The sequence below is a fragment of the Ictidomys tridecemlineatus genome, chromosome 1 (assembly GCF_052094955.1).
Source record: "Ictidomys tridecemlineatus isolate mIctTri1 chromosome 1, mIctTri1.hap1, whole genome shotgun sequence".
Taxonomy (NCBI): Eukaryota; Metazoa; Chordata; class Mammalia; order Rodentia; family Sciuridae; genus Ictidomys; species Ictidomys tridecemlineatus.
Genome location: NC_135477.1, coordinates 121336661 through 121355001, shown reverse-complemented (window position 1 = coordinate 121355001; position 18341 = coordinate 121336661). Strand labels below are relative to the sequence as shown.

Here is an 18341-nt window from a genome sequence, read left to right as displayed (position 1 = left end):
GCAATTCTTATTAAGAAGACTGAAATAATGTGAAGGGAAGTAATCAGCATCCTCCTGGCTTCCCATTCTAATAATATTATAGAGTTTTGTTTTTTTTTATTCCATTGATGTTTTACCCCAGTGATGAACATAAAAACCAATGTAATCGCCAGAGGGTGTTACAGTAAGTTTGATACTATGGCAATCTTCTTCAGTAATAATAGCTCATGATAATCAGTGTTCTATTTTTCCTACCCTTATACTTAGAAATGACCACCATTTCTTTCATACCACCAGTTTCCATTTATTAGCAATAACAGAGGAAATACCAATAGCACCAATTAAAAATGAATCCACATGACGTGTTTTATCCTTACAGCTGTAATGGACTAGTAACTAACATGGATTGGAAAGCACTTCACAAATTTAAAAAGTGCTGTACAGATACATTATAATTATCATCATTAATAAATTAGCCCGATTCTCCTAGTTCAAAAGGCACGTAAGGTCAGTTACATGGGCTTCAGTGGGGCAAAATGATCACAACCTACAATGTAGCAATGGTTTACATGTGTTGGCAACAAGTTTTACCCCATGCAATCCTGCAGAGCTGAAGTTACACACCCTTCAAAATATGGGAGAATGAAGCTAAAAGTAGACAAGACAGTTTTTTTTTTTGTTTTTTAGATTTAATGCCTTTTTTTCTATGACAGACTCTTACTTCCTTTATATTACCTTTTAAATATAATCAAACTTGTAAATCGTACATAACAAAATTAAAATGTGTTATTTAAGGTAACAGTAAATTTTATTATTTTCTATGAGCTGATATTCCAGATAGCATTAGAATTTCAAGCATTCTGCAACTTCAAAGAGGTCAGATTGGTAAAATTTGTGCTTGCACACCTTCAGGGAATATCTCCAGTATTCATTCCAGAATTGTTACTAGAAAAAAACAGCTTTATCCATTCCCTTGCCAGAGGAATCTTGGCAAGAGCTAGCTCTTGGCTGACCATAAATAAAATTCCTTGAATCACCAGTATCTTGATTTAAGAAAGAAATTTTACTGTGTCTTTCATACACAAAAGCGGATTAACAATGGTTAAAAAAACACTACTCCACTTTTTCACAGGTGTACAAAAGGAAATATAATGGAATTACATTCAACAATAAAGCTTAAAGTTCACTCTAGGTAATAGTTGCATTAACATTCACATACACAAGCACAGAGTAAGTATATTTCAGGAGTCTTATAATAGCATACAGCATACATATGGGAGATTGATTTCAGGTAACATCATAGGTGTTAGTAAGATTAGCAATTCAGAGTGTTATAGAAAAGGATAACTAAACCAAAGAGAAGGTGTAGGCTAGCACACCAAGACAAGTCACAGAATTAGAGGATTGAAAAGTCTGCTCACTGTATGTATGCGAAAACAGTATTTTTCTTCAATTTCTGGGTCTTGATAGAGTTGGTTAGAGAAGGTTGTGTATTCAAAGTGCACATCATTTTTTCTTAGAAAAGAGAAAGAAAGATCCTTTTATTTAGTAATTAATACATGCAAGAGGCAGCCCCAGAGTGACCTGAAAGAGTAAAGCTGTGATTGGCGGGTGGCCGGTATAATACAGATGTTTCAGGCAATTCTCTTAAAGCACTTCTGTAGCAGCAATGATCATTTAAATGGCTGTAGACTGAATTCTCTTTTGAGGGGAGTTTAGGGGAAATATTCATCATATTTCTCTTTGAAGATTTATAGTTATAGACTTTCTCTTTTTTAAATAAATCTATCAAATAACAAACAGCATAAAATGAGGTGTTGGGTTTTTCTTTTTTTCTTTTGCTTTTGCATATGTGTTTGGAAAAGGATCTGGCCTTTTCATAAACATTGTGTGCAAAAGAATTTTTAATAAAGTGAGCACAAGGACATATACAGGAAACACATCAGATCTGCTTCTGTTGCCCTGGTTGACCCTCTGTTAAACACTGAACTGTTTGCTTGTATGTATAATGCAGGTTTTAGGTACAAGGACACCATAGCAAACAGACTTTAGGAACTCCTAAAGCCTTGTCAGTGGGGGAAAGTTTTGTCTGCTAGAGGTTGGCTACTACCTCTTGAGTTATAAAATTTAGAAAGTCTGGTTTCTTCAGTCTCACATTTCCCCTCCAGACTGATAACTCCCACTGTTTACTTGCCTTTATTTCCCAGCCCTTTTTGTGCAAATAGTCTAATCTGACCCACCTCAGCCAATATCTGGCACTGAAATATCTGCAGTGGCCACAAACACTCAAGCTGCTCAATCTCAAAATCATTCAGCCTGCCCTGCAAGTGTCATCAAGACAGGATCCCCGGAGCACAGGGCAGAGAGTCCAACCTCTCACTGGCGGGACTGGGATGCTTCTCCTTTGCGGCGGAGGAGAAAGGAAACTTGGGTCTGCTTTTTAGGTTCTGAAAACAAGCCAGAGTGGAGAGAAAGAGTTAACACCAGACTTAGGAAAGCTTTTAAGACAAAACCTGTAAAATTTGGTCTAAACATATACAGGGGAACTTTCTGCAGATTTCTGAGGTCTCTAAGAGGGCTCATGTTGATAGGAGAAGGGAGCAGGGAGTTGCTACATGGGAAGAGATTTGCCATTATTACAAAAACTGGCTAAGTGGCTTGTTTCCATTTGAGGACCTCACTGGTCACTGTTGTCAGTCGTGCTGTTCCCTTTCTCCTTTTTCTCCTGGGTCTTGTTGCCCTTCTTCTTTTTCTTCTTTTTCTTGGTCTCCTCCTTTTTGCCGAAGGTTATGAAGTCACTTTTATCAATTTGGCTGTTAGTAGGCTCCTGCCGGATGGAGATGATCGCAGGAGATCCTGGGATAATGAATTTGTCTGGCAACTCACCGGGACCGGATTGTTTCGGGTTGCCGGGTCCGTATTTAAAGGTCCAGCTGTTGCTGTTGACTCCAGCACCGACTGGAGGGGACACCTCTCCTGCCTCTGGTTCTGAAAGACAAAATGTCAAAAAAATCAGTAAGGGTCAACATAGGCCCTTGAAGCCACTCTACTGGGAGAGAACAAGAAAAGCTGTACAGACAGCTGGGTCCCCAAGAAATTGTGGGTTATTTCTTGAAACCTGAGGGGAGGGCCAATGTTTGGAAATCAGCAGGATGGAAGATTTTTTTCACCAGGGTGTCCAAGAATTTAGTTTTCTAGTAACATATTTTTTATTCCTTGTGATGAATTTCCTAAACAACATGATTATGATGATCTTACTCATCTTACTTACTTAAATACAAGACAAGAAATATATTGGATTAAAACAGAAAATGCAGCTTTTGGTGCACGGATTAGAGAAAACTTTTGCTACAAATGTATTTTGATTTGTACTCTACCTAAAACATAAATAAACTTTTAAACCAATTAGTCAGTCCTAATCCTATTGTAATAATCTTGAGAGGTGGTGGGATGGAACAAACAAAAGATGGGAAAAAGTGGAATATAGATAGATACTGCACCACATAAGAGAAGGGAATCCTGTTGTAAAATGGTCTTATTTGTTTGGATAAAACTTGGGAGCCAATCTCACTTTCCAAACCAAGTCCCCTCCCTCAGTGTGGTCACAGTCTAGTTGGGACATACACTCAAGCAATTATAAGTCAGTCTAATACATGGAACAACAATGAATTCATATAGTGGGACTCCAGAGAAGAAAATTCACTCATTTTACTTGAGAAAGGTAGGGGGATCTGAAAGAAGAGGTGAAAATTGCACTGAGCCTAGGGGAAATGATTATGTACCCATGGGGGTTTTCAATACAAGACTTTCCCAAGAGTCTAGTTGGAAGACATACCACAGAGTCAGGGCAGAAAAGAAGAGTAATGGCATGTCAGGGCAGAGTATCCCAGGAGTCACGACCCTGGAACTCTTTGACATTGCAGCAGTGTTTATGTATCTGATGCTGCTCCTTTGGTGGAGATGTGAAAACTTCTTCCAAATAATCCGTTTATGTTCAGTTGCAGTTTGGTACTATCTCCATCTGCTATTTCCATGTTTTACTCCCTATCACTTCTCAATGTCCTCTAATTATCAATCATGTCAAGCTTACACTATATTATTTCCAAAATCAATGGTCACATTTTAGTCCTCACCTTACTCAACCTCTTAGAAGCATTTGTCATTTCCTTCCTGAAACACTATTTCTTTGTCATATAGGAGAAGAATAACCCATAGGTTCTTAGTTGGACTTGAGAGCTCTGTTACACAAGACAGATTAACAAGAGAAATAAAACAAATTTATGAACATGTATGTTTCGTATGTACATAAGAAACACCCAGGGAAGTAGTAGTTCTCAAAGAGGTAGCTTTGAATTTCAGCTTACAGCATCTGCAACAAAGAACAGTAAGCTTTTAGAGAAGTGACAAAACAAAGAAAGAGGACTTTGAGTCCCTATGGGTAGCAGCTTGAGGCAAGGCAAATAAATGGCAGACGAAGACTGGTTGGTAAAGGTTGTTAACATAGACTCCGCTGGGACCACCTCCAAGCTGAATCCAATGGTGTCCTCAGTGGCTAACCTTTGTTTTCCCTGGCAGAAGGTGGGGGAAATCTTTTATCTTTGTAAATCTATGTTCAGCTTGTAGGAAGACAGAAGGAAGGCAGAGAGAATTCGTGCATTTACTACATCTTAATTGCTTTCAGCTCAATGATCTTCCATACTTCCACCTTCTAGTTCCCCAGAGACAAAACCTTCTCCTGACCTTTCTCTCTGGCTATTCTTCATCAGTTTCCTTTGCAGGATACTCCTCTGGTATGTGTTGATGTTTCCTGAGGTTTGTCCCTAGACCTGCTTCTCTAATTTCTCTCTACTCTCTCCTTTAGAGATCTCAGCCATGTTTAGGGGTATAAATCCCATCTAAATATGCCAATGAGAAATAGATTTGTATTTCACATCTCTCTGTGTTCTAATATCATATATCTAACTGCCTATCTGATATCTCCAAAGTGGGAATTCCATGGAAATTCCAAACTGAAGGAATTTGAAATCAAACTCTCAATTCATCTTATTTACTCCTTCCTAAACCTTTTCATTTTTTGTATGTGATACCCTATTTACCCCCCATTGCTCAAGCCAGGAAGTTCAGAGTCATTTTTCTTTCTTCTCCATTCTCTATTTATAATATATTATTAACACCTGTGTTTTCTGCCTCCTAAATATATTTTGTCTCTGTCCTCTTCTCCCCATTTTCACTCTGTTAGGACCCACTATCCCTTTAATAAAGTACACCAATAGTTTCCTTCTTGTTCAACCTGCTTCTGTTTTTGCCTCTCTTCAATCTTCCACACAGTAGCCCAAGACATCTTTATTCCTTTAAGTCTTTCTCCCTTTTTAAAAAGGGAAGTATAGCATACGTTCAGTAAAACCCTTTAAAAATAGAAGTTAGATTAGATCATTCCTGTTTAAAATTATTCAGACTTCCTACTGCCTTGAGAAGGAAAAAAAAAAAAACAAAACTCAAACTCCTTAATACAACATAAAACTCTCTTCAATAATCTGATATTTCTTATTTTCCAAATCTCCACATATTCTTTTTATCACTATACTCCAGCCACACAGGCCTTCTTTCAGTTCTTTAAATGCCTCTTGGAGTTTTGTTTTGTTTTTGTTTTTGCCTCAAGATCTTCACACTTATGGTTTCTTTTTTTCTTGAATGTTCTCCCCTCCATTTTTAGCATGAATCCTCATTCTTCAAGTCTATGTTTAAATATAACTTCAGAGAAGCATTCTGTGACCATTCTAGACAAGTGGTACCCCCTTCACCTAGTAATATTTATCACCATAAGGTCTACAGAGGCAGGAAATATATTTGTTTATTCACCAATGTATAACAAGTGTTTAGCAAACTCCTGGGCCTGAACAGGTGTTGGACTATTTTGGACTATTAGACTACTTGTTGGACTATTAGACTAAATACTAATCAGTGCCTAGAAAAGCTTGCAATGGGATAAGACTCTACAGAATGATAATGAAGGAAATGGAGAGGGGAAGCTGGCTCCTTCTCTTGTCTCCAATATTCAGGTGAAGATCAAAGCAGAATGATTGTGGTTATAAAGTAAAGGAGTGTAATCATAAAACATCTGAAGAAACCCACTTGCACAGTGGGTGTGCAACTATCCTATATATTTCCCGTGCTTATAGGAATGGTGCAGCCCTTCCCATTGTATCCTGGCCTGCCACCACTGAAGAGGGCATTAGTAATAAAATGTCCAAACCCTCTCCATGAATCCTTACAGTTTTTTCTTTGGGATAGGTAAATCGTATGCAGCCCTGGGGTTGAACATGGACGAATGAATAAAAGGACTGCTGTGAGAAGTGGAAGTGGCACCTATTCTTTAGCAGACCAAACAACTCTTCACTGATGGCACTTTTGGAGTCCCCACAGACACTGAGGTAATGCATGTAAAGTGTTAAGCTTGATCCTTAGCACAATGTAAGAGCTCCATAAATGGTATCACATATGGCTAACTATATATGGCACAGCTCTTGGGATTAGGAGAGCCAGATAAGGATATTGTGAATTTATAGCATGCAGTAGGGAGAAGGCATAAGCAGCTTTCTTTTCTCCCTCCAACCCTTTCCCTTATACCATGCTTATCCTGCCAGAACTGACACCATAGTAGTTTGGGGATGGGGCAATAGATATATATTTTTTTCCTCTGAGGCTGAATTTTATTTGTCTAAGATAATCAGATCTGCAATTGAACCAAAATCTGCCTATTAATCTTTAAATATGGACCCTTTCTCTGAGAGACTGAGATTAAAAGAAAAAAAAAAAAGAAAGAAATATTTTAGAAAATGGTTAAGATCCTCTGATTTGGTGCCTAAAAGAGGGCTTCAGCATCACCCCACAGTTCTCTAGTTGCTCTCACAAGAGCCCAGAATGAAAAATTTTCCAGCTATATACAGGACTACCTGAGGTCTGAGGGCTGACATTCAAAAAATGCAGAGCTCAGAAATGCCTTCATTTTGTGGAGTTAAAGAACATTATTGGCCAGGTTTATTGGCCTAGGGAGTCCCTCACAGCAAGCCCATCAAGAGTTAATCAATTTCTTTTACATGCCACTAAGCTTCTCAAGCCTTTGCTGGGAGCCTGAGTCTGACTCAGCCTAAATTCCAAGAAGCAATCAGAGATCTATTCAGGTGCATCCTCCACATGTTCAGCTTCTACAGAGCAGAACAAGATGTGGTTTCTTCAGTCCCTCACAGACATTGTGCCTAACATGTTCTGGTTGTTGTCTAAGCAAAATGTCTCTGAGGGCTGGCTCAGCAGCATCTCAATTGTGAATCATTCAGGTGAAAGGATAGCTCCAGAATCTGAAACAGCATTTCCTGACCTCCTAATCTGAGTTCCTTTTGGTTAAGAACATTGAAGAACCCTGGCTAATTTTGCCTATAAAATGTCCTGCCTTTGGGGCAGATTCAAGGACATAATCCCTCCTGAAAAAGATGAGAAGGGAAGATAAATCATTTCTGATGGAATCCAGGATGGAGGTCAATCCCAACAAAAGATCAATGGAGGAAACATTTCTTTTTTCAATGTTGCCTCCTTTCCTCCCTCCAGGGATCTCCTGTAAGTCCCTTCCCCAGTGCTCCTAGGACTTCACTCACCTCAAATATGAGACTGAGATGCAGTCAAGACCCAAATAAGAGCCTAGAAAGAGGATTTATGGCAGACATCAAGCTTGTGGGAATCTGAATCTTTAGGCAGAGCCCTTCCCAGACATTCAGATTAAAACTAATAGGACTTAAAAAGTTTTAGTGGAGTATGATCATAATTTTGAAAAAAATGGTGATGCTTCTTTTGGTGGGGCTAGTATTGGTCAATGTCTTCACAGTGAATAGGGATACATTTAAAAGTCAGAAAAAAAGAAGTACTGGAGAATGAAATTGACCAAATTATGTTATGTGCCTATGTAGAAATGTCACAATGAATCTCACTATTATAACTATTATATATAATTATGTATCAAAAATTTTAAGAACAAAAAGTAAAAATAAACTTTAAAAATCAGAACAACAACATTACAAAGCTCTTGACATATCATATTTCATACATTAGATTGAAGTGGGTTATGAACTCCCAATTTTACCCCAAATGCAGATTGCAGAATCACATAGGTTACACATCCACAATTTTACATAATGCCCAATTAGTAATTGTTGTATTCTGCTACCTTTTGTAATGTTGTGAACAACCAATAAAAAAAATAAAAAATTAAAAAAAAAAGAAAAATAAATAAATAAATAAAAGTTGATCTCCTAAAAAAAAAAAAAAAAAATCAGAACAACATACTTTTTTGGGGGGAGGCAGTATTTGGTATTGAACTAAGGTGCTAAGGTGTGCTATATCTCTTAGCTAAATACCCAACTCTTTTTTTTTTTTATAAAGAGAGAGTGAGAGACAGAGGAAATTTTTTTTTTTTAATATTTATTTTCGGCGGGCACAACATCTTTGTTTGTATGTGGTGCTGAGGATCGAACCAGGGCCTCACGCATGCCAGGCAAGCGCGCTACCGCTTGAGCCACATCCCCAGCCCCAACTCTTTTTATTTTGTGTTTTGGGACAGGACCTCACTAACTTGCCCAGGACGGACTCAAACTTGCTATCCTCCTGCCTCAGCCTCCCAAGATGCTGGAATTATAGCCCCGCACAACATGTTTTATTAAAAAACACATATATCTTCATCTTTTACTATAAAAAATGCCCTCCAGTTGTAGTTGGCATGATTACTTCATGTAATCCTATAATGTACTTTGGCCCTGCTCAGGAGTCTTTTTGGCAAAATTCCTAACTTTCCTCTTGCATGTTAAATTAAGCCTGGCTGCCTGAGCTTATGTAGTTGGACCTCAGGGACTAGGACTGATTGGGAATCAAATGCCAGGGAAGGTTCTAAGATTTTGAAGCAAATGACACGCTTGTAAAACTCACCCTGAATCCCCATTCTGAACTGCTCTAGATGATTACCAAGACCAGGAAAGGGTTTTCTGATTTACATGTTTTCTCTTTTTGGTTCTCACTAGAACCATATAAAACAGACATTGTTAACATCTATGTCTTTTATTGATGGACTTAAGACAAATGGTCACATGATTATTAACTGGTGGAACCTAAAACTCAAATCTAGGCAGGCTCCAGTCAAGAGATAATCTTGAGCTGTACAGCAAGGTCCTTGGAAACCCCTGAAACGTAATACAATCATAGCAGTTGTTACGGTTATTAACTGTTTTGTTATTGTCTGGGAGTCACAGAGAGGTAGGCAGGATCCTCTAAACTAGGATCAGTTGGAAAGGAGTGGAGGAGGAGGGGGGAGGGGTGTGGATGAGGGAGTGACAAGTCAGGAAAATCGCAGCACAGTCTCCAGGTTTCAGCTCCGCCCCTTCACTCCCCATTCATTCCTTTGTTACCATCTCTGGGATTTCTGTGCGGAGGTTAATAAAGAGCTTCCAGAAAACCCATCATTTTGATTTAAGCTGGGGACTGTCTTACCAGACAGCACTCTGGAGCCGGCCTACCGCCCACTTCGCTAAGTCAGTGCAGCTAGCAAAAGCTATTACATGATTACAGCCGCTTCCGGCCCAGTCAGATTGCTCCCCTGGACTGCTCCTTCTCTGGTGCGGGGCCTGCTGCTGCAGTCTCCGACTACCCTGGGAAGAATCAGGGCTCTGAAGGCTTTGCAAATCCTCCGTTTGCAAATGAAAAGCCAGAGGCTTTCTGCACGGGGACAGGACGCCTTTACTTTTCCTTGTCCTTGTCGCCTCTACCTTGAAAGCCAACCCCTGTCTGCTTTCAAGCAGCTCTGATTTCCTTTGCACCTTTTGGCTTTGAGCGACCATTTAATCTCTCTGTGTCTCTATTTCTGCCTCTCTTTCCCAGAATTTAACAGATTGTGGAGTTACACATGCATAGCCTGACCAAAGGCAAAAGCCATCCACCCTCAAACCGCTGAAACATCAGGTTGTAAAACATTTTCAACTACCTCCCCACCCCCATCCCATTTGTGGGGTTTGTGAACCGACTGGATGAGCTCCTCCTCCCAATCCTTTATGAATTGGGCAAAGCTTGTCTTAGTAAAAAGCCACAAAATACAGGAGAATCCTGGTCTGAAATCCAAATCCTGTCCTCAATCAGAGAGAGAGAGAGAGAGAGAGAGAGAGAGAGAGAGAGAGAGAGAGAGAGAGAAAGCTACCAACACCTGGCTTAGCATTTCCAGTGTTTCCCTGGTGCTTCAGTGAACAATGGAAAGAATTTTCCCTGGAAAGAAAGGAATGTAAAAATATACTCCCTGTTCTTTCTAACACCTTAGGCTCTGTAATTAGAATATCTAGGTTTAAGCCCGAGTACATCATGTAAATTATGTTCAGCAAAAGACTTAATGTATCTGGGCCTGTTTTCATCTATAAAGGAAATAATAATAGCACCCATCTCTTAGGTTGTTTTACCATTAAATGTAAATGTCCTTATAGAGTCCATAGCACACTGTCTGACACAAAGTAAAACCTCATTCAATTTTTCTTATTAACAAGATCAGAGCAAAAAAAGGTCATTTATTTATTTAAGGATTACTGATTGCTCATCATGAGTCAAGCAGTTTATTGAGCACTTGGCAATGTATATTTATTTAAATACACTTACTTTATTATAATTAATTAATTAAATTTATAATGTATTTAAATATGTATTAATTTATATGTAAGAAATCTGAAGACTGGGGCTGAGAAAGTAACTCAGTGATAGAGTGCTTGCCCAGCAGGCACAGGTCTTGATTTGATCTCCAGCAGGAAAGAAAGAAATCAGAAGGCTTGAATTACAGCAAGATGATTTGCCCTGAATTGCACAGGGTTTTGACAATAAAAAGCTGAAAAATTCTTGTCCCACTGTTATTTAGTAATAATCCAATTGTCATTTGTTGGTTCATTCATTCATACATTCATTCATTTTTTATTTATTTATTTATTTTTTACTTCTTGTGAAGCCTTGGGAGAAGTGGTGGGAGACAGAGTTGAATTGGGATCACAGTCCAGCATTTTGAAATCTAGAATAGCTGGGGAGGATAGTGTAAGTGAGATTGCAAGCAAGGCTTGGCAAGCGGGAGGCTGATCCTATACCTTCCCTAAGAGCCACTGGAGCTGCTACTCTTGGGTGTTTCACTCTCTTTGGGTGGGCTGAGCTGATCTGTAATAAGATTCTGTGGCTGTTTGGTGCCTCAGGCCACAGCTGGGCTAATTTTCAGTAATCTTGGAGCGGAAGAGATAAATACACTTGGCATATTTTTAAAGCCAAAGCTCTCTCGCTTTGTGCCCAAAATAACTCTGCCATTTCTAGGTTAAGAGTATAAAGACATCATGTGCTGCGAACCCAGATTCAAACATTGGAATGGCTGGTCTCAAACCTTCATAGCTCTCCACAGTCCGCTTTTAAAAAAAAGAAGAAAATCACATTTCTTCTTTCCATGACCCCTGCAGCTCAGCAGGGCTCAGGCTACATGGTTTTTCTCTATCTTATTTCCTAGTTGTTAAGGTCCCCCAGGATCTAGGGAGGGTAGTTTCCCTTTATAGCTTCTTCTCAAAATTCCCCCTCTGTATAATCTTTGGGGAACAGAATGCTGAGAATGTAGGTTCTGCACATCACACAGACTTGAGCTGGAATCTCAGCTTCCCAACAAGGACTTATTTGTAAGGTAACCTTAAGCAAGTCACTTGGCTTCTCAGCACCCTTTTTTCACATGCAAAACAATGATAACAATATCCATCTAATGGGATTGTGAGCATTAAAAAGAGACAAGACTCTTAAATTACAGAGAATAATGCCTGGCATGCAGAAACTCTAAAATAAGGATAGATATTACCACTATGTAGTATCCCTCTAGGACCCCTCCTTCCGCCACACACACACACACACACACACACACACACACACACCACCCCAACAGCCAAATCCTAGACAAAGTACTTCCAGGAGCTCTATTTTCCTGAGATCCGCCCTCTATTAGACTCTTCCCCTCAGGGGTCATGGAGGACATCCAGCTGTGAAGTTTTCCAGTTTAGCAATGGTTGCTAGGGAGGGAGTTATGCTCCAGGGCCTCTGAAGGAGACCCCAGAGTGGGTGGAAGGCAGATACACTGAACTAGGTATCAAAGTAAACAGCAAAAAGATCAGTAGAGAGAAGGAATAGGGGGTAGGAGGAAGAGAGGGGAAAATAAAATATTGGGGACTGAATTAGAACAAATTATATTGCCTGCTTTTGTAATTATGTCATAGCATAACCTATTGTCATATATAACTAAAAAGGACAAAAAAGAAAAGAAAAAAGGAGACTTGGGCTCAAACATCAGCTCCACCCTTCTGTTTGCTACCATTTTCTACTATACTATTTGGTTAACATTGACTTTTTTTTTATTTTATTTATTCTAATCAGTTATATATGACAGCAGAATTAACAATGACTTTTAATTTCTTCATATATGAAATGGATACACTAGCTACCTCCCAGGAGCATTGTTACTCATTCAACTAAGCTGATTATTTACTATAAATTAGGCATTATGCTAGGAATTAGGAATATGAATGTGAATATTAGGTTAGTTACACTGTTGAAAAAGACAAGTAAATGAGTAAATACAATAATAGCTTTAAGGAACAGACAAGGTAGAGTAACTGGCATTGAACTTTTTGGAGACTTATGTGCAGTGGTTAAGGGCAGAGTCAGAAGTCAAACAGCCCCACTTCAGATCCTGTCCCCCTCTTACTAGATGCATAACCTTATTAAACCTGAGATGTCTCAGTTTCCTAAGCAGTAAAATGGGAATAATGATAACCTTCTTGGGCTCAGTGGTGCTTACCTGTAATCCTATGGCTTGGGAGGCTGAGACAGGAGGATCCTGAGTTCAAAACCAGCCTCAGCAACTTAGAGAGGCCCTAAGCAACTTAGAGGGACCCTGTCTCAAAAAATAAAATGGGCTGATGATGTGACTCAGTGGCTAAGTGCCTCTGGGTTCAATCCCTGTTACCAAATACTACTACTACTACTACTACTACTACTACTACTACTACTACTACTAGCCTTATCTCTGGGGTTGGAAAAGATTAGAGGAGCTTATCCTTAAAAAATACTTAGAATAATACATGGTACATAATTTAAGTGTTCAACATATTTTAGCTGTTATTATTATTCTCAACTATATTTTCTTCCCTCTCGGCTTCAGTATTCTCTATCTGGAGGCTAAGTCTCATAGGTGGTGTCACTGAGTTAAGTACATACAGCAGCACTAGCTGGAGGTAGAGGGCAGAGGGAATTGTATAATAAGTGAAATCCAATTGCAGATAAGAGAATGCCAATTTGATGATGATGATGATGACGATGATGATGATGATGATGATGATGATTTTTTGGTGCCAGGGATTGAACTCAGGGGTACTTGACCACTGAGCTACATCCCCAGCCCTATTTTGTATTTTATTCAGAGAAAGGGTCTCAGTGAGTTGCTTAGTACCTCGCAGATGATGAGGCTGGCAGATGCTGAGGCTCACAATCCTCCTGTCTCAACCTCCCAAACCATTAGGATTACAGGTGTGGGCCATTGCACTTGGCAATTTGATATTTTTATAGCCTACGACCCAGCAATCCTATTTCTGGAAATCTATATTTTATAAGTACTAGTAGGAATGGATAAGATATAAGGATATATGTATAAGAATGTGTACTGCATTGTTTAAAATATGAAGATAGCAAAAGGAAAGTGGATAAATAAAATATCAGCATACAACATAGTACTATTCCCTTATGAAAAAGAATAAAGCAGATCTATATATACCAGTTTAGGTGTGTGTTAAACACACACACACACACACACACACACACACACACACACAGACAAGCTATATGCTACTATGCATAGAATTATACCATTTTGAGCAGGGTGAGGTTTAGCTCATGCCTGTAATCCCAACAGCTCAGGAGGCTGATGCAGGAGGATAGCAAGTTCAAAACTAGCCTCAGCAAACTTAGCAAGGCCCTAAGCAACTTGGCCAGACCCAGTCTCAAAATAAAAAATAAAAAGGGCTGAGTTAAGTGACACACAGCACTAGCTGGAAGTAGGGGGATGTGGATCAGTGGTAAAGAATGCCTGGGTTCAACCTCCAGTACTACTACTACTATTACTAAATATACTACTTTAGTAGTAGTTATTTCTGGGGAGTGTGGCTAGAAGTAGGTAATGAGGCATTTTTCATTTTTTTAAAATTCTGAACAGATTATTTTTTTCCTAATTTTTGTTTCTTTTTAAATAGAGATAGGCATTGAAAGAAACACTAACTTGATGTGGCTCAAAAACTAGCTAAGACAAAATGCCCTAAATAGCCTGAACCCCCTACATAATTTGTGGGATCGATTGACACATGAAAATGAGGTGTGCTGGGGGCGGGAGAGCTTATTAACAAATTAAGAACCTCAAGACAGTGACTGTGTGACATTGAGACAAACAGAGCCTTCTTTATATGTGGAGCCTCATGAAGGCAGCCTTGCCTGGACTTGAGTCCTCTGCTGGGTCTCTCCTTCAACATCAGCACTTAACAGTGATTTCCCAAAGGTTTCATATTGCCTGCCCCACCTGGAACTATGTGAGGCATGATCCTTTTACCTAACAGTAAAACAGCTTCTGGCTTTCGTTTAGTTCAAACTTTTCTTCTTTACCCTCCCCCTCTCACATTACAATCTGTGCTTCTTAAAATTTGGCAGCAATCCCAGGCTCTGTGTTGCTGTGTCACTTCTCAGCCTTGAGCAACCATTTCAAGACAAGTAGTGATATCTCTGCATTGAGCGTATGAAATGGAGATGCTGTCAGAATGCTGCAGTAGACAGAGAACGAGATGCAGAGAAAACTCTTTCCATCACCACCATCACCCCAACTCTACACACTTCAATCCCATCCATTTAATCCAGCAAAAACATTTTGAATTCCATTTTACTGGGAGGCATGGTGCTAAGTGACAGAAGTATTAAATTGAGTAGAGATAAGATTCAGATAACATTTTTGAGTGTTTACCACAAGCTAAGAACTGTCCTGAGCATTTTGCATGCATTATCTCATTATTTATTTATTTTTTGGTACCACGGATTAATTTAGGGGCACTCAACCACTGAGCCACATCCCCAGCCCCTCCCCACTTTTTTGTATTTTATTTAGAGACAGGGTCTCACTGAGTTGCTTAGCGCCTTGCTGTTGCTGAGGTTGGTTTTGAACTTGGGATCCTCCTATCTCAGTCTACCCAGCCGCTGGGATTATAGGCATGTGCCACGGCACCCGGTGCATTATCTCATTTAATTATTACACAATCTACACTCTTTCCTCTTTTACACATTAATAAATCTGAGCACAGTTTGCACAATTATTAGGTGGTATTAACAGGGATTTGAGGCACTATGTAATGCTGCCTCTCTTAAGAAACTAATATAAGGCAAATTTTAAACAAATCTGTCCTTCATTGTCCACATTTTCTCTGATATGACCCACACCAACACACCAGAATTGCCTAAGAACATTTTCAAAGCTTGTCCTTTTGTTAAAAAAAAAAATGTTATATTTATCTCCCCTTTGATTCTCCCTTTCTAGACACTTAAAGTTGTAATTCTTGGTTTGGGGAAAAAAAAAACAAACACTGAGTTGTTAGTATTATCTCATCTTGTCATCTCATAGGTAGCTTTTCAAAGTTCAATAAAGCTAAGGGATCTTAAAAGAATCTCTTTTCCTAAAAACAAACCTACCTAGTGGTTCTCCTTTGCCAGCAAATAAAACTTCACTTTTTAAACAGGATATTTAAAGCCCTACAAATCTGACTCTAGTCCACCTTTTTGGTTTCATTTCCCAGCAGCCCTATCCCACCCCATCTATCAGATGTACTCTTCCTAGTCATCCAGATTATGCACTTCTGACTTTTTTTTTTTTTTTGCATGTATTATTTCCTTTGCCCAGATCTCTCTTCCCCTCAACATCCTACAATATCTAGTGAGTTGATATCTCTGATTTGAACCCCTAAATTTCCAATTCCATCTTCTGGTCTCCCACCACATTTATTATTCATGGTTGCTGAGAGAGGGTTTGTGAAAACAATTCTGAGGATCCTTTTGAGAAAGATGGACCAGCTTACTTTATTTACATAAGGTTTGTACTGCTTATGACAGTGACAAATCCTGGGCCCCATTCTGGATGGACAGGCCCTGGCAATTTGTTCCAGCTTCCTTCTCTGACATTGTTCTACCTATGCATGATACAACTGTGGTCCTTATCATATGACATTATCAAATTTCCACCTTATTTCTTTACATTTCTGCCTTATCCACTAGATGAAGACAGAACTATATTACTTTTTAATATTTTATTCATATTAGAACAGAGCCTAGCTTGATTATGAACTTAATACACGATGATTTGATGACTATATAGAGGGGTACAACCACATTCTATATTGAAGAAAAGACAAGGAAAGATCCCTGGGTGGGATATTTTATATTTCACTTCTTTATGGGGGTTGGGGGTAGGGGTAAGGAATAAATAAGGATTTTAACAGAAAATGCTGCTGGTGATGGTTAATCATGGAGTTCTAGGGACCTGCCTGAGAAGTGGCTTGTGGGAGAATCTTCCTGGTGCCCTTCAAATCACAACCATTTAAAGGGCTATTATCCTGGAGGCAAGGTTGTTACTCTGAGTGAGAAAGACCAAAGAAGCTAATTTATATCTCTAATTCCCTAGACATGGAGAGGATATACCAAAAAACTCATCCTCCCTAAAGAGATTTTCTAAAGGCAAATTTAGAAATCAGTTTGTGCTTGGTCTAACTGAAGGAAATTGAGGTGAAACTGACCACTGACTAAACACAGCCCCACTGACTGCAGATGACAGGGACAGTAGTTGGACTAACATCTCAGTGACATGTGGGGCCCACAGGGAAGGCTGGCCTCTAGGAAAGCGCCTTCATGGAATCCATGGCCCAATCACTGTCAGTGGTATGTGGAGTGTCAAGCTGTGGAGATATAGAGAGGCCCTAAGTTTTAGAGGTGCCTTCTTGCCTTTAGAATCTCAAGGAGAGAACTGGTGTGAAACTAGGTTTTAAGCAAGATGCCACTAAAAATCAGACAAATCCCAAGGTATTGTATGTATCCATAAAACTGGCCCCAAACACTATAACTCCTGTTCTCAATACATAAGCAGCACTGGGGGAAAACAGATGGGACTTAATAATATTCGCTGAAGCACTCCCTACTCCTCCGCCCTCAATGCATAGGTACATATGGATTAGGCCCTTAATTCTCCTCTTTTCAACTTCAGGGAAGTTCTGAGTATATATTTAATTTGCACTCACAGATGCTAGATGCATGTAAGGCAGGCAACATACATTTTCCTGTTCCCTTGGATCTGTTGTGGACAGTGATTGTTTTAGTATCTACCAAGTGCCACTATTAATTCCTTCCAAACTGGCCTGTGAGTGATCCAAAGAGTTCTGTCCTCTCCTGCCTCCTCCCACCTCTTGGACTGATGTTCTTAAGCCTGGTGCACAGTGGTATCTTAGTCCTTAATATACTAATGTAGTGGGAACTCTTTTCCTCCTCTTTCCACATTGCCACCTTTATCCAAAGAGAAAGGAATGCCCATCAAATCAGTAGTCCTATGCTTTGGGGAATGTTCTAGGAGGACAACTATCATCTTAACTCTATTTTATTACTGGGCCCAGGAAGAGTTGCTTATCTAATTGGCCTATCTAATTGGGGTGGGTGTTTGGATTACTAAAAGCTTGATATTAAATGGATTGTGCTTCTTCTTTTTTTATTTTTGGTGGTGCTGGGGATTGAAACCAGGGCTTTGTGCATGTGAGGCAAGCACTCTACCAACTGAGCTCTATCCCCAGACCTTGGGCTTCATTTTTAAATGGGCAAAATTAGCATCAACAGTCATTGTTCTTCCACCTTAATTTTCATTCCCTTTCTCTGCTCTACCTCAGCCTATATTTGATAATAATCATATCATCATCTCATCTTCTCACAAAGGGAGATGACTGCCATTTTTCAGTTGGGAAGTTGGAAACCCTATCACATACCCCAGGCCATTTTGCACCAATACTAAACCTGATGCTAACTTTGATCCTTCGATTGGCTCCTTATCTCTATTCTTAATTAATTGAAATTTTGAGGGAAAAGGGAATGACCAATCAGTCTCCACCAGACTTCTGACAATTAGTAGCCTTAAAAGCGGGTTTAAAATCTAGTCCATATTCACTATACTCTCGTCTTGCTCCTAACATGCACCTGATTTTACCTTCACCTCTACTGTA

General features: G+C 39.4%; 1 protein-coding gene across 16 annotated transcripts in view; it reads right to left on the bottom strand.

Annotated features, from left to right (window-relative positions):
- Positions 1-1023: 1023 nt before the first annotated feature.
- The window catches only part of LOC101957334 (protocadherin alpha-C2), a 213351-nt gene continuing 196033 nt past the window's right edge, over positions 1024-18341 (bottom strand). For 15 of the 16 annotated variants that reach the window (XM_078046546.1, XM_078046535.1, XM_078046532.1 and 12 more), the window contains exon 4: positions 1024-2967. In XM_078046546.1, coding sequence (XP_077902672.1) covers positions 2657-2967 — 311 coding nt within the window. In that variant the 3' untranslated portion in view covers positions 1024-2656. The remainder of the gene's footprint in view (positions 2968-18341) is intronic. The other variant, XM_078046515.1, reaches the window with a different exon arrangement.